This window comes from Phaseolus vulgaris, chromosome 4 (assembly GCF_000499845.2).
Source record: "Phaseolus vulgaris cultivar G19833 chromosome 4, P. vulgaris v2.0, whole genome shotgun sequence".
NCBI classification, from domain to species: Eukaryota; Viridiplantae; Streptophyta; class Magnoliopsida; order Fabales; family Fabaceae; genus Phaseolus; species Phaseolus vulgaris.
In genome coordinates this window covers 28043634-28059845 of record NC_023756.2, presented here as the reverse complement: position 1 = coordinate 28059845, position 16212 = coordinate 28043634, and the positions used below count along the sequence as shown (strand labels likewise).

Below are 16212 nucleotides of genomic sequence, written 5' to 3'. Positions count from 1 at the left end.
AAAATGCAGCAAATATCAGCAGAGGAAGTAAAAGAGATACCTTTCGATGATCAGATAAGCGTTGAAGGGAGTTAGGGATTGAGAGAGTCGAAGAGCGTCGTGGGTTTGCAGAGAAGACTCAGAGCGTTTCGAAGGCAGAAAGATGATGGAACAGTAAAAATGAAATGGGTTTAAGGGTTTTTTCAAACGATTTTGGAAGCGCAAACGACAGCTAAAGATGACCGTTGATGAAGCCACGTGTTGAGCGATTGGAAAGGTGTTTGGTGGAGCGTCAGGAAAGCAAAAAGTACGAACGTTTGGAATTCTGCGCCAGCGCCACGTAGATCGGTAGTGACGTGACTTCTTTAGTCTTTTCGCTGGACAAGTCTTCGCTTAAGACTGGAGGGCTTCTGTACCGCCCTGGTAGTCGGAAGTGATGACGTGGCAGCAAGCTATTATGTAGGCATGTTGAGCAGGGCCCATGGCTGGCAGAAGGGAAGGAAGTCGGGGGGGCTCGTGTAGTCGCCAGTTATTAAGTTGGCGTGCTCCGATATCTAGCATACCTAAACCGGCAGTCACCGGGTTTGAGATGAAGTCGCCGGATGCGAACCCAGACGACCTAGTGGTTAGAGATCGCCGAAAGAAGAACATCGCCAAAGGATCAGGGAAGCTTGTTCCAGGCTTTCGAAACAGAGGATAAAGTCCTCAGATAGTCATTTCCTAGCTAGCCAGAGGTTGAGGTCGGGAAACAGCTTACCTGAACATACACAGTGAAGCAAGTGAAGTAGATCATGAAGGCGGCCGGCGAGACCACAGGGAAGGTGTGTACAAAGGCACCCGAACTCGCCACGCATAAGAGATCACGCTCCAAGGCCTATGCGCTGAGTTGTTTCACGCGTAAGTAACTTAGCCAAAAGCCTGAAGAATAAGAAGTGGCGCCCAAGTCAAGGATGCTCCAGATGGTGACACGTGTACAGCTAGATGCGAGCCACGTGTCCAGATGTGTAACTGTCAGGAGAGAGAAAGTGCACAGGTATATAAGAGATTCTAACGAACTTCTGAGGTACGCACGTTTAGATTACTTCTTTACGCTTGTGAGAACTTGAGTACGCTGAGAGAGAATTTTGCACGGTTCCTTAGAGTTCTTGAGTTTTCTCTTAGTATTTGGTGGTTCAGTCGCTGACTTGGGCGTCGGAGCGTGATCGGCCGCAGCGGCGTCGAAGCTAACACGGCGCAGAAGTCGATCCAGATTTGACGAGGCAAGGCTCCAGCGTCTTGGTCAAGAGGCGGGATCACTAGTCAAAGATCACATGTGAAGACCATGTGATTTTCAGCTTTTTTTGACGTTTTCTGTGCAGTGCAGGGTCAAGTCCTTTCTCTCTGAAAATCCGGTACCCACTCATAGCATTGAATGCTTTTTGATTCTATTACTGCTATAAATTTTGTTGCAGCTGATATCTTCCACAAGAACAACCAATTGCAACATCTCTTGCAACATCTCTTGAAAAATCTGTGAGTGAGCTTTGCTCTATTTTATTCTCTGTCATCATGGACTCAACTCCTCCCACCTCAAAGAGAGTCAAAACCAAAGTTGTAAGGTCAAAAGGAAGGCTAGAAGGATGGTTTTCTGGAGACAATGATCTTATTGAGAAATATAGGTTTGAAACAAGCATAAAAAAGATAAACAACCCCAAGGTCGTGTGCTTTGATTGGGTGAAAAGTAAAAAGCTTGATAATGTAAGAAGGTTGCTCAAAGATCAATCTCTCAGAAAGTTCCTGGAGATGAAGGGAAACATCTACCCAGATTTTATAAGGGTGTTCTACACAAATCTCAAGTTTGAGGGAAACAATTTAGTTTCTCATGTAAAAGGTGTAGAAATGGAGATAACCCATGAGGTATGGGTTGTTGTTGCTGGTCTTAAGTTCTCTGGTCTCAGGATCAACAAGGGAAACCTTGGAGTAGTGGAGGATTTCAACAAAATCCAATACTACAAGAGTTGCTTGAAGAACCAAAATGCTCAAGTTGGGACTTGCTCGGTTGTTTTGGTTTGACAGCAAGTCAACCATCAAAAATAGTTTTCAACCTTTCTAAAAACACCTAAGTATAAAACAATCGGTTGTTTCAACAAAACAATCGGTTGTTTTTCACTTAGTTTGAAAAAAACTTTTCAATTAAAAGGTTTAAGAATGCTTAAGCTTTGGATTCAATCAAGAATGGATTTAACACAGATAATCTACCCCAGATCCTATTCTAAAACACATAAGCAATAGCAAGCACATCCAACCTTCCATCAAACTTCAAAGGGTTTGGATTCTTCAAAGCTTGAACACACTTGATTCAACAGCATGTGCCTCACTACTAATCAGTCTCCTTTACATGGAATTTCACTTTCTTCCTCACTTGGGGAACTAGAAAAGGTAGGGTACCTAGACCTTTGTGAGCTATGATCACTCATGACAACCCCTCCTTTAACGATCATATTTCTCTTAGAAGGGCAATTGGATGCAATATGTCCAAAACCTAAACATTTAAAACACTTTTTACTTGAGATTTTGGTAGGTGACTTAGGTGTAGAAGTGGAGGGTTTAGAATGTCTAGGATTGTAAGTGGAATCTTTCTCAAAATTTGAAGGAAAAGTTTTGGAAGAAGATTTTTTTTTTCCACGATGATTAGTAGTAGCCATCATTATGAGAGTTTTTTAAATGAATTTTCTTTGAAAGTTGAGATTCAACCTTGATGGCAAGGTAAACAAATTTTTCTAAGGATGAATACTCATAAAGTTCTACGACATCTTGGATTTCCCTACTCAATCCACTTACAAATCTAGCAATTTCGGACTCCTCACTTTCATGCATGTCATTTTAGGTAAAATTGTTTCAAGCTCTTTAAAGTACTCATCTACACTACTAGGTCCTTGTTGAAGCCGTTGGAGCTTCAAAAGATTTCCTTCCTATAATAGGGAGGAACAAACCTCGCGTGCATGCATTCTTTCAAATCATACCAAGAGACAACGACTGACCTCTTGTTTAGCCCAATCTCCATTACAGTATTATTGTTAGAATATATGACCTTTAAACAAGAGGGGGTGAATTGTTTTTAAAGGATTTTCAAAAACTTCGAATGTATAATGAAATTCAATGCTGAATTACAAAGAAAGAAATCAAGGAAACAAAGAACCAAAACTATTTTAAGATGATATAAAAAAAACTAATTGGTTGTTTCTTCAAAACAATTAGTTGTTTATACCAGTTAGAACTTTAAACAGCTTAAAAAATTGAATTTAAAGAGTTAAGGGTAAGAGATAAGCACACAAGCAATTTATACTGGTTCACTCTTACACCAAGAGCTACATCTAGTCCCCAGAAACCACTGGTAATCCACTATGCAATCAAAACCAAATTACAAACACCACACACCAAAGTAGTGACCTTGAAACCCTCAAGAAACACACTACCTTTTGCAAACCACACCAAGAATGTTGATCTTGAACACCTCAAGAACACACAACACTCCTTGGCAACACAATTACAGAAATACAGTAATCAAGGAAGAAAGGGAATAGAATACACCTGGGTATTACAAAGCTTAAAGTTCAGAATTACAACCCAGTCCTATTCCACACACTTAAGAATGATCCAAAGCTCTTTCAAATCTTGGAAAAACTGTTTTAATTATCTCTTTCTCTCACTTCAAGATTAGGAGCGTAAAACGACCTTTATATAGACCAACCAAGTGGTCAAAAGCATTTAATAAAGAAGGCAAGTTAGTTAGGATAATTTAAAACATATTAAAACCGCTTAATAGAATTCTGTTAAGGTTTCAGAAAAACAATCGATTGTTTTGTCGAAACAATCGGTTGAATTGACTTGACAGCAAAGTCAAGCTTTCCAAAACCTTTTCAAAAACTGCTAAGGTAAAACAACCTATTGTTTCAAAAAACAACATGTTGAAATTTCAACAACTTTTTATAAACCCATCTTTTCAAAAGGTTAAAGATTCAAATGAACTTGGATCATCTTAAGGAGTGAATTAACAAGTTTCAAACAACTAGACAACACACACAAACCCAACAACAAGGTCTTCAAGCTTTCCTCTTGGATTTGGAGACATCAAAGCATCTTGTTCAACAATTATGCCACCACTGCATGGCATGGTCAAAGAATTCTAAGGAGGCTAATTTTACCTTTTGGTCCTCTTGGATCAAATATACATTAAAATTTTGCTCTACCTTAGCCTCCCATCCTAAGTAAATGTTGGGGTCACTTTCCCCACTAAAACTAGGTAGTTTTACATAGGGAAAAGAAATTTTAGAAGGATGGTGTTGATGTTGGTGCCTTTCATCAAATTGATTCATTCTCCAATTTTCATCTTCCTCGTTGTTTCCATATTGAGTAAAACTCCTTTAAGTTATCCTATGTTGCCACCTCCTTGTTTGTCTTACTTGTGCGGTTTCAAGCCTTTGGAGCCTATCATCCATTTGCCTCATTTCTCCCTCCTTTTGGGCTAGGGACCTTTTTTTCGCCGCCAACTCACCCAAAAGGAAAGCCTTTTAGGGAGATTGAGGTTTTGATGATTCCCCTGAAAAAGGATGAGACATAAATTACAGTGAGTGAACAAACAATTAGTGAAAGAGAAATTAAATCACTCACCCTCAATCTTGAGTCACTCTTGTGTAAAACAAAGAGGATAAGACACAAAACACTCAATAAGAAATTTTCCTATCAACAAAGGTCTATCTTGGTGTTGAAATCTCTCAAATTAAAAAGGACAAAGCCCTTATCACTTGATCCCAATAGGACCACAACAAAACTTAAGGAAAATTTAAAGGACAAACAAGAAAAGCCCAAAACAAGAAAGATAAACCAGGTTTGAGAAAAAGATGTATGACAAAAATTTTAAAGGAAGACAAGCATGAAAAAGGAACACAAAAAGACTCTAAGATACTTAACAATGAAATTTTCCTTTCTTTAGAAATTGTTAAAGCAAAAGAATAAAATTTCCACAATGTTGAAATCAATTTGCCAATCAAAATGAACCCACTATTTTTGAAATGTTGCTATTTGATAAGATTGGAACCAAAAGCTTGCGCCACTTCTCTTATATATTTTTTATACTTGTTTTTGGATTATGGAAATGAGATGTCCATAGTTTTGATCATGCATATTTTCATAGACCTCCAATTATCACAAAAAGTTTGGACTTCAAATTAATTGATCACTTGAAATCTTTTGTTTGGAACTTAAATCTACTTCTACTAAAACAAATTTCCAATTAATTTTAAACTTTCACAATTAAAATCAAAGTAAGTAGAAGCAAAAAAATAAGGACTCCTAGAAACATTAAAGAACATATGACTCAAAGCAAAAAAGGCAATAACAAAAGAAGACACGATTTATCATTCAAAAGAGAAAACAAAACTAATTGATAAGATAAATGCCGAATTGAAAAGCAAGAAAGTAAAAGGCTGAATTTAAATGTGCTTGAATGTAAAGACAAGAAATTAAAGGTGCAAGAAAAGTAAACTATTAAATCAACTCAAAGCAAAATAAGCTCAAGAACCTAAGCTCTCATAACCACATGATGTGAGTTGATTTTTAGATTGTTCCATTTTATGGTGACATTTTACTTAGAGTTGGGATTTTAGCAATTTAATGGTGAAACCTAAGGAACATTCCTACTGGACACTTACTTAACCAAATGGTTAAGTAAGTGTGAAGGTTCACTTCACAAAGGCAAAGATGAAAAAATCAATATAGAGTAATAGATGGAATGCAATGGGGAATGGAAATGGCAACAAGGTTGACATCAATGGTGGTCATGACCGAACCAAAAGATGCACCATAAGCATATAAAGAAAAGCATAACCAAAAGTAAGAATTCAAGATAAAGACATATATGAAATGGAAATGAATTGAAAAGAGTGAAATAATAGTAGCTTATGGAGTGATTGTGAGAGTGATTCACGCCACTTCGGGTGTGGTAGCCACCAGATGAGTGAATGGTCGTCACTTGAGAGTCTCACACTACTCAATAAGACCTAGCCAAGAGGATTCAAACCTCACACAATTTGTGTAGAGTAATTTTTCTCTTCAAAAATAACATGTAATCATGGAGTAAGACACCCTATTTATAGGAATGAGTGCCTTGATGGCCAAGAAGGGCAAGGGTAGGATGGGAAATAAGGGAAGGGTAGCCAAGGAGGGTTGACTAAGGTTAAAACCGCACCTTAGGCTCTCCTTCTAGAAACTAGGTCAAAAACCCAAATTCTATGTGCCTTGTCTTGAATAGGTGGGCTTGCATCAAGCCCATTTCACCATGAGCACTCTTATTTATGCTAAAGGCACCTATTCTACCTATCTTGCTATTTGGACCCCTAAAGAGAGCCCAATTTATTTACAACTTGTTTTATTCTTCAAAAGACCAACAGGAAGAATATTAGATGCTCTGCTTTTTGTCCATTTCTCCCTCTGGTGATGTTTGCTAAATCCCTGGTGAGGTCTTCACTTGAATGTTGAGATGACTTCTTATAGTGTGACTGGTAATGTGCATCCTTGGTCATCTACTTGTTGGCTTGGTTTGTATTAAAAAGGGGCTTGAGACCCCTGGTAAAGGTATGTTATTTCTAAGTACTAGAGACTGAAACTGGTTATTATTTAATATGCTCTCAATGACTTGATCGTTGGAGTGTGGTCAACTGGTAGAGCCCCCTCTATCTCATTGGAGCGTTGTTCCAGTGCCCCGGGAAGAGACGGTCTAGAAGCAGAGCTTGCCCATCCTGTCAACCCGAGGTCAACCAGCGAGAACATTTGACGCCCATCGTGGGGTCCGATAAAACCTGATCCCATCCACATTTACCACCGAGCCTTACGACGTGATGAGAAACACGAGGTAAGGATTGTTCGGATTTGAAGGAAGCGAAGCCCCAACCTTGCAACATGTCATGGAGGCAGGTAAAATTGATCCTGCTAATTATCGTGATATAAATGATCATTATCATTTAAATCTGTTGAGATTCCTGAAAATAACAAACATAATTGTTATTATTTAAATCTGTTATCGTATTATTATGAAATATTATTATGAAAATCACATAAATGATTTATCATTTAAGACTATTGTGGTACCATTGTGAAGATAACAAATATAATTGTATTTGAATATGTTATCATGTTATTATGAAAATCACATAAATGATTTATCATTTAAGACTGTATGATATCATTGTGAAGATAAAAGATATAACTGTTGTTATTTAAATATGTTATCATATTATTATGAAAATCGCATATATATGTAAATTTGTTATCATGTTATTTTGAAGATAACATAAATGATTAATTATTATCTTTAAGTCTGTTGTGGTATTATTCTGAAGATGAAAGATATAATTATTATTATTTAAATCTGTTATCATATTATTATGAAAATAACATATATATGTAAATCCATTATCATGTTATTCTAAAGATAATATAAATGATTAATTAATATCTCTAAGTCTGTTGTGATATAATTGTGAAGATGAAAGATATAATTGTTGTTATTTAAATCTGTTATCATATTATTATGAAAATCACAAATATATGTAAATTTGTTATCAAGTTATTCTGAAGATAACATAAATGGTTAATTATCATCTTTAAGTCTGTTGTGATATTATTATGAAGATGAAAGATATAATTGTTATTATTTAAATTTTTTATCATATTATTATGAAAATAACATATATATGTAAATTTGTTTTCATGTTATTCTGAAGATAACATAAATGATTAATTATTTTCTTTAAGACTGTTGTGATATTATTCTGAAGATGAAAGATATAATTGTTATTTTAAAATCGATTATCATATTATTATGAAGATAACAGATATATGTAAATTTGTTATCATGTTATTCTGAAGATAACATAATGGATTAAGTATCATGATCTTTAAGTCCGTTGTGATATTATTCTGGAGATAATGGATATAATTGTTATTATTTAGATCTGTTATCATATCATTCTGAAAGTCACAAATATATTTAATATGTAATCATGGTATTCTGAAGACAACAAAAATGTTTATTATCATTTAAACATGTTGTGATATTATTATCATCATCATTATCATGATCTCTCACATGAAAAAATTATTCTTGTTACTGGATATAGAGCGTAGTAGTGTAAGATTACATGTCTAGGAAATTTCTGGCAAGGAAAGACTTGGTATTTAAGCGCATCCATTGGTGACCCAACTCTCTTTCCTAGGAACTTACCTTGTGTACTAGTTCACGATCTACAATGGTGGTTCCAGTTGAAACTGAGATGGCGCTTCATCATCATCATTATCGTGAACTCTCGCATGAGAGAAATTATTCTTGTATTGGATATAGAGTGTAGTAGTGTAAAAGTACATGTCTAGGAAACTTTTGGCAAGGAAAGACTTGGTATTTAAGTGCGTCCATTGGTGACCCACCTCTCTTTTCTAGGAACTTACCTGGTGTACTAGTTCACGGTCTACAATCATTGCTCTAGTAAACATTATTATTCATAGCGTATATTTCGATTTTAACTCTAGGTCAAAAGAAAAAAAAGATATATGCAAAAAAGATCAAACACTTTGACAAATTTGCGTGTCAAGAACGAAAAATGATTATGTCCTACCATAGCTCGACAATAAAAGGCAGTACAACACCAAAACTTTTATACTATACAGGATCATAGAAGTGTTGGGCGATGGAGCTTATCAGCTGGAAATTCAAGACGGTGGAGTCATCCCACAAACATGAAACGCGACAAACCTAAAGTTTTATTTCAGTTAAGATTTGAATTTTTATTTCTTTCCATTTGAACGTTATGCTATTTAAGGTGATGCTCTTTTTCTTTGAAGGGTTTTTTGATGAGGTCATCTAATGATGAATTTGTTCTTTAAAGATGGTGCATTAGTTCAGTTGATTTAGTTGACTTAACATACGATAAGACGACTTGTCTCAGTAAGATTATCTGAGTAGGCACCCTATGTGTAAATTGATTATCAATTGACATATAAGACGACCTGTCTCGGCAAGATTATTCGAGTAGGCGCCTTGTGTGTAAATTGATTATCTATTAACAGATAAGATAACCTCTCTCAATAAGATTATCCGAGTAGGCGCCCTGTGTGCAAATTGATTATCTATTGACAGATAAGACGACCTCTCTCGGTAAGATTATCCGAGCAGGCGCCCTGTGTGTAAATTGATTATTTATTGACACATAACATGACCTGTCTTGGTAAGATTATCCGAGTAGGCGCCCTGTGTGTAAATTGATTATCTATTGACATATAAGACGACCTGTCCTGGTAAGATTATTCGAGTAGGCATCCTGTGTGTAAATTGATTATTTATTGACAGATAACATGACTTGTCTTGGTAAGATTATCTGAGTAGGCGTCTTGTGTGTAAATTGATTCTCTATTGACAGATAAGACGACTTGTCCCAGTAAGATTATCTGAGTAAGTGCCCCGTGTGTAAATTGATTATCTATGTACATATAAGACGACTTGTCTCGGTAAGATTATCCGAGTAGGCACCCTATTTATAAATTGATTATCTATTGACAGATAAGACGACCTATCCCGGTAAGATTATCCGAGTAGGCGTCCTGTGTGTAAATTGATTATTTATTGACAAATAACACGACCTGTCTCGGTAAGATTATCCGAGTAGGGGTCCTGTGTGTAACTTGATTATCTATTGACAGATAAGACGAGCTGTCCCGGTAAGATTATCCGAGTAGGCGCCCCGTGTGTAAATTGATTATCTATTGACAGATAAGACGACTCGTCTCGATAAGATTATTCGAGTAGGCACCCTGTGTATAAATTGATTATCTATTGACAGATAAGACGGTCTGTCTCGGTAAGATTATCCGAGTAGGTGCCCTATGTGTAAATTAATTATCTATTGACAAATAAGACGATCTGTCTCGGTAAGATTATCCGAGTAGGCACTCTGTGTATAAATTGATTATCTATTGTTAGGTAAGACAACCTAGCTCGATGTCAGTATTGTTAGAATATATGGCCTTAAACGAGAGGGGGGTGAATTGTTCAAGAGAGATTTTTGCAAACTTTTTCAGGTTTAACAAAATTCTTTGTCTGAATCCAGAACAGGAATCAAGTTTTCCAAGAATTTAAGCAATAAACCAGCAAAGCAATAGAAAAATAATTGGTTGTTTATTCGAAACAATCGGTTGTTTATATCAGCAAAGCTTAAAACAAAAATTAAATGAGTTCAGAGTAAGAGAGAGATACACCAACAGTTTATACTGGTTCACTCTTAAGCCAAGAGCTACATCCTGTCCCCAGAATACCACTGGGTAATCCACTAAGCAATCAAACCAGATTACAAAACACAAACCACCAAAGTAGTGACCTTGAACCCTTCAAGAAACACACTACCTTTGACAAAACACACTAAGACTATTGATCTTGACCACCTCAAGAACACACAACACTCCTTGGCAACACAACACCAGAAATACAGCAGATTTAGAAAGGAATACACTTGTTCACAGTACAATCTGAAATCAATACAATTGCAATCCTATTTCACTCTCTTTGAAAACCCAAAGCTTGATGTGAATTTTCAAATCTTAGAATCAAAACTTTTTCACAAATGAAAAACTCAAAACTGTTTCTCTCACTTGTTTTGAAACATAAACAATCCATTTATATTTTTCAAAGATTGATCAAAGCAATTAATGAAGGAGCGTATTCAGTTGAAAAACATTTACAACAGATTCAACATTCAAAACAAAATTCTGTTAGGATTTTCAAAGAAACAGTCGGTTGAAACCACGAAACAACCGATTATTTGGCTTGCAGTTAGGTCAACCAAACTAAAACAGTTTTCAACCTTTTCAAAACTCCTAAGAGTAAAACAACCGAATGATTCGACAAAAAAACATGTTGTTTTTCACTTAGTTGGAAAAAACACTTGATTTCAAAAAGGTTTTGAATCACATCAGTTTTAGATTCAACAAAGGAGTGGATCACATTCAATTCTACCCAGATCCCACCCAGAAACAATAGCAACACCAGCCTTCCATCAAACATCTTGGATTTGGATTCTTCAAAGCATATGATCACTCTTGATCAACAAGTATGACCACCCGAGTTCAGGCGCTATGCAGTTTGATTTGCTATGATTAAGTTGTTTGGCTCAAGGCAAGGTAAGACGACATAACTCGGTATGCGAGAGATCACCTGAGCTAGGCGCCCTACAGATGAGTATTGTGACTAAGTTGTTTAAGTGCATGGTAAGTCGAGCTAGCTCGTTGAGAGAACGATCACCTGAGTTAAGGCACTCTGTGGAATGATTAAGTAATGTGCAGTGTAATTGTCTACTTATATTTACGATAAATTGAGGTTAACTCAGTGTACGAGTGAGTATCCGAGTTTAGATACCCTAATGGTGCAGCTATCCGAGTATGCGTTATGCAAAGCAATGCTTAGTGAGGTCAAGGTATGTGACCCTTACCCAAGTCTATGAAATACACCTATATACGTTGACAATGAGCATCAGCTCATTGCAGTTATGGGGTATAGTTCATTGAGAGGTTAGTTCTTTGAGAACTCCATGATTTCTCATGCTCAGTTTGTGCATTGAATTCTTGCTATCCTGGTTACTTTACGCTCGAGATATAGAGATGATTAGCGAAAGTGACGAGTTATCTGCACTTACGGTAGTTGTTATGCTTAAGCTAGTGTGTATACCCGAGTACAGGCGCCATGGAGAATTGATTTCTTTTACTTAAGCACAGATAAGTCGACCTACCTCAGTATAAGTACGTATACCCAAGTATAGGCGCTCTGTGGGAGTAGTTTTCTTGTTGAGTTAATCGAGTATAGGCAGGTAAGACGACCTAGCTCGGTGTCGATATGACCACCTGAATATGGCGCCCTGTGTATAAAATGATTACCTAGTGGCATGTAAGACGACCTAGCCCGATGTCAGTACAACCACTCGAGCATAGGCGCCCTATGGGTAAAGCTGTTGTAGATAAGGTATTTGGCATGGTAAGACGACCTAGCTCGATGTTAGTACGACTACCTGAGCACGGGCGCTCTGTAGTTTAATTTGTTATTGTTAAGTTGTTTGATTTGAGGCAAGGTAAGACGACCTAACTCGGCGTAAGAACGAGTTATAGGCGATTTGCAAGCAGATGTCATGGTTAAGTTGTTTCAATGCAAGGTAAGTTGGGCTATCTCGGTGAGTGAATGATCAGATGATCAGTCAAGTAGGTGCTTTGCGAAACAAAGCATGGTGTGATCAAGATATATGGCTATGGACCAAGTTTGCAAGATACACCTATGCAAGTCGAGAGTGAGCATAGGCTTGTCATCGTTATGGGTGTATAGTTCATCAAAAGGTTAGGTCTTTGTTAGTTTAGGACTTCACGGTTTTTCATGCTTAGATTTTGCCTAAGTTGCATTCTTGTTATCTTTGTTAATTTATGCTTAAGAGGTAGAGATGGGTTAGTTCGCATGTGTGTGATAGTAGTTGTTATATTTGAGCTAGTTGAAGTTTGATATGTGATAAGTTAAGTAGCGATCACCCGAGAATAAAAAGGTGCACGAGACTCTCTTTTGTTAGCACCGTGAGTAAAGGTGCCCGTAGGCATAAATTTTTTTCTGTTATATATGTTTTCAGTTGAGATTATATTCTCGTAAGCCTTTTCACCTAGTCAAACTCGGCTCGAGCCTGGGGGGCTTGTGTACTAGACATGAATGCTCGAGAGGTGTGTCGGGAGCTCGGCTCAGGTAGGGGTCAGCCTAGGAAAGGAAATTAAGATACAAGATAAAAGAGATATTTTATTTGTTGTGATATTATTCTAAAGATGAAAGATATTATTATTACTGTTTAAATCTGTTATCATATTATTCTAGAGATAAAGAGATATTTTATCTCTTGTGATAATATGCAAGTTAGTTATATATTAATTAATACATGTTAGTTACGTATTAATTAATAGTTTTTTTGAATAAAAGAGGAGCACCCAAGAATAATGGTGCTCATGTTAAACAAAATGTTTTCCTGTTGTTAGCACCTGAAGATAAGTGGTGCCCATGAGCAGGTGGTTTTCTGTTATTATTTTATGCTTTCGGTAGAAATTATATTCTCATGAGTGAAAGTTGTTAGAGGAATAACTATAAAAGGGGGCTTGAGACCCCGATAAAGGTATGTTGTTTCTGAGTATTAGACACTGAAACAGATTATTATTTAGTTTGCTCTCACTGACTTGATTGTCGGAGAGTGATCAACAAGTAGAGCGCCCTCTGTCTCAATGGAGCGTTGTTCCAGTGCGCAAGGAAGAGACAGACTAGAAGCGAAGCTTGCCCATCCAATCAACCCGATGTCAACTGACGAGAACAACTACCAATCCTTAAATACACTAATTGAAATAAAATGACTTTTACAAATAAAAATATATATACCATCTTTAAAAAATTAAATAAAAGTAATGAAAAGTTTAATTATTTTTAAAAATATCACTACAAGAAAAAAGGGTTTTAACGAAGGTTATTTAGCGGAGGTAACCCTATGAATTGATTTACTTAACTGGTTTTTTATAACCTTCCTTAAGTTCCAACGGTTATTCTAAAACCTTAGCAAAATAATGAAGGTTTTTTAACGTTCGTTAAATTTCAAAGGTTTATTTTAAAACCTCAACAAAATAATTATCCTTTTTGGACAATGAAAGAATTTGGACATTCATCATTTGTCCATTTGGACAAAGGTTTTGCAATGAAAGAATTATCCTTTTTGAACTTTGGAATGTAAGGACCATTCTCAATTGAATCCCAAATTCTTTGATCAATAGATTCAATAAAGGTTTTCATTCTTGCTTCCCAAAACATATAATTCAATCCACAGAATAAAGGTGGTTTGTAGATTGAAGCACCTTCCTCAAAACATAGTTTTCCAGACATAGAAAAAAGATTTTTGATCAACTTGAATAACTTTCAAGAACCAAGCTCTTGCCAATTGTTAGAATATATGGCCTTAAACGAGAGGCGGGTGAATTGTTTAAGAAAGATTTTCAGAAACTTTTAAACTTAGAACGAAAATACTTCAAGAAAACCTTGATTAAGAATTCAGTCTTTCCAAAACATAAAGCAAAATCACAATACTGGAAAAACAATCGGTTGTTTTACCGAAACAATCGGTTGTTTATACCAGTTATCAAATAACAAAACTGAATTTAAAGAGATAGGGATAGAGAGATTGTACACAATTGTTTATACTGGTTCACTCCAAACCCAGAGCTACATCCAGTATTCTCAGAAACCCTGAGGAAATCCACTAAGCAATCACACCTTGATCCCTTACACAACAACCAAGAGAATAACCTTGAACACCTCAAGACACACACTCTTCTTGGCCAACACACCAACACTGAGATTGCTGATTTTGATCCCCTCAAGAACACACAGCCAATCTCAGCAAACACAGAAACGAAACTTGTTTTACAGAGTATAAGGATTACACTTATTACAGAAGATAATCTGAAATCAATACAAGCAGAATCCTATTCCATACACTTTGATCAATCACAAACTCTTAGCAATCTCAACTCTTTGAAAAACTGAAAAACTCTTAGCAAAAACTTGTCAAAGATTTTTTTGTTAAATCTGTTTTTCTTAATATATTCAAAGATGTAGTTTGTTATCAAATCTTAACAAACTCTTAAATTGCATTAAAAGATTAGTCAAAGCATTTAATGACTGCAGCGTAACCAGTTAAAACATTTAAAGCTCAGTCAAACAGAAAACAGTTTTTCTGTTATGGTCCCAAAACAAACAATCGGTTGTTTCCTCGAATCAATCGGTTGTTTTGGTACTTAAAAGTTCAACCATTTTAAAAACAGTTTTCAATCATTTTCTCAAAACACCTAAGTACAAACAATCGGTTGTTTCGACAAAACAATCGGTTGTTTTAACTTAGTTTGAAAACATTTTACTTTCACAAAGATTGAGAATGCTAATGCTTTAGATTTAATCAAAGGGTGGATTACAACATATAAACTACCCCAGAACTAAGCTAAACCAGCACAACAACACTAAGCACAGCAGAGGCTTCAACATCCTTCAAAGGATTTGTATTCTTCAAAGCTTGAACACCACTTGGTTCAACAATCTCCCCCTATTTGATGAAGACAAATCCCTGGTGCTTGTGTTCGTTCTGATTAAACCTGAAGCAGTACCTGCAAAAATAACATTTATACTACCCAATGCTTCTTACAGCAGCAAGTTAGATTTTTACAAATTCTAAGCATAAAGCATGATAAACAATCGATTGTTTACACGAAACAATCGGTTGTTTCTATCAGCAGCAGTAGAAAACACTTTCATATCAGAGATTTTTAACAATTTATGCAGTATCAGATAAAGATATACAAGAACCAATTAATTCTCCCCCTATTTGTCTTCACAAATAGACTTTAGCATGTATCTACAACAGATTTAGGAGAGATTATTAAGATCAAGCATACCTAACTCATTTCTTAAGAAGAAAAACCTCTCTTTTGGTAAAGGCTTTGTGAAGATGTCAGCTAACTGCAGTTTGGTCTCCACAAACTTCACTTCACAGTTCCCATTTTGTACATGATCCCTGATGAAATGATGCCTTATCTCAATATGTTTGGTCCTTGAGTGCTGAATCTGATTTTTGGTAAGATTGATGGCACTTGTGTTATCCCACATCAAAGGAACCTTGCTGATTTGTAAAGCAAAATCTGCAAGTTGTTGCTTGAGCCACAGAATCTGTGCACAGCAGCTACCAGCAGCTATATATTCAGTCTCGACAGTAGAGAGAGCAACACATGCTTACTTCTTGCTATGCCATGAGATTAGGCTTGAGCCAAGAAGGTGGCAAGTACCACTTGTGCTCTTTCTATCTAGCTTGCAACCTGCAAAGTCAGAATCTGAATAACCAATTAAATGAATTAGGGAGTGAGAAGGATACCACAATCCTACAGATGATGTTCCTTTGAGATATTTCAGAATTCTTTTTGAAGCTTTGAAGTGTGACTCTTTAGGATTTGCTTGATATCTTGTACATAGACACACCACAAACATGATGTCCGACCTACTAGCTGTTAGATATAGCAAAGCTCCAATCAATCCTCTGTATTTTGTTTGATCTACACATTTTCCAGTAGCATCCGCATCCATGTAGCAGCTTGATGGCATTGGAGTGC

The 16212-nt window shown here is 36.3% G+C and overlaps 1 protein-coding gene across 1 annotated transcript in view; it reads right to left on the bottom strand.

Annotated features, from left to right (window-relative positions):
- Positions 1-1344: 1344 nt before the first annotated feature.
- The window catches only part of LOC137838583 (formin-like protein 18), a 44011-nt gene continuing 29143 nt past the window's right edge, over positions 1345-16212 (bottom strand). Inside the window, exon 2 of the mRNA XM_068647828.1 lies at positions 1345-1437. Coding sequence (XP_068503929.1) covers positions 1345-1437 — 93 coding nt within the window. The remainder of the gene's footprint in view (positions 1438-16212) is intronic.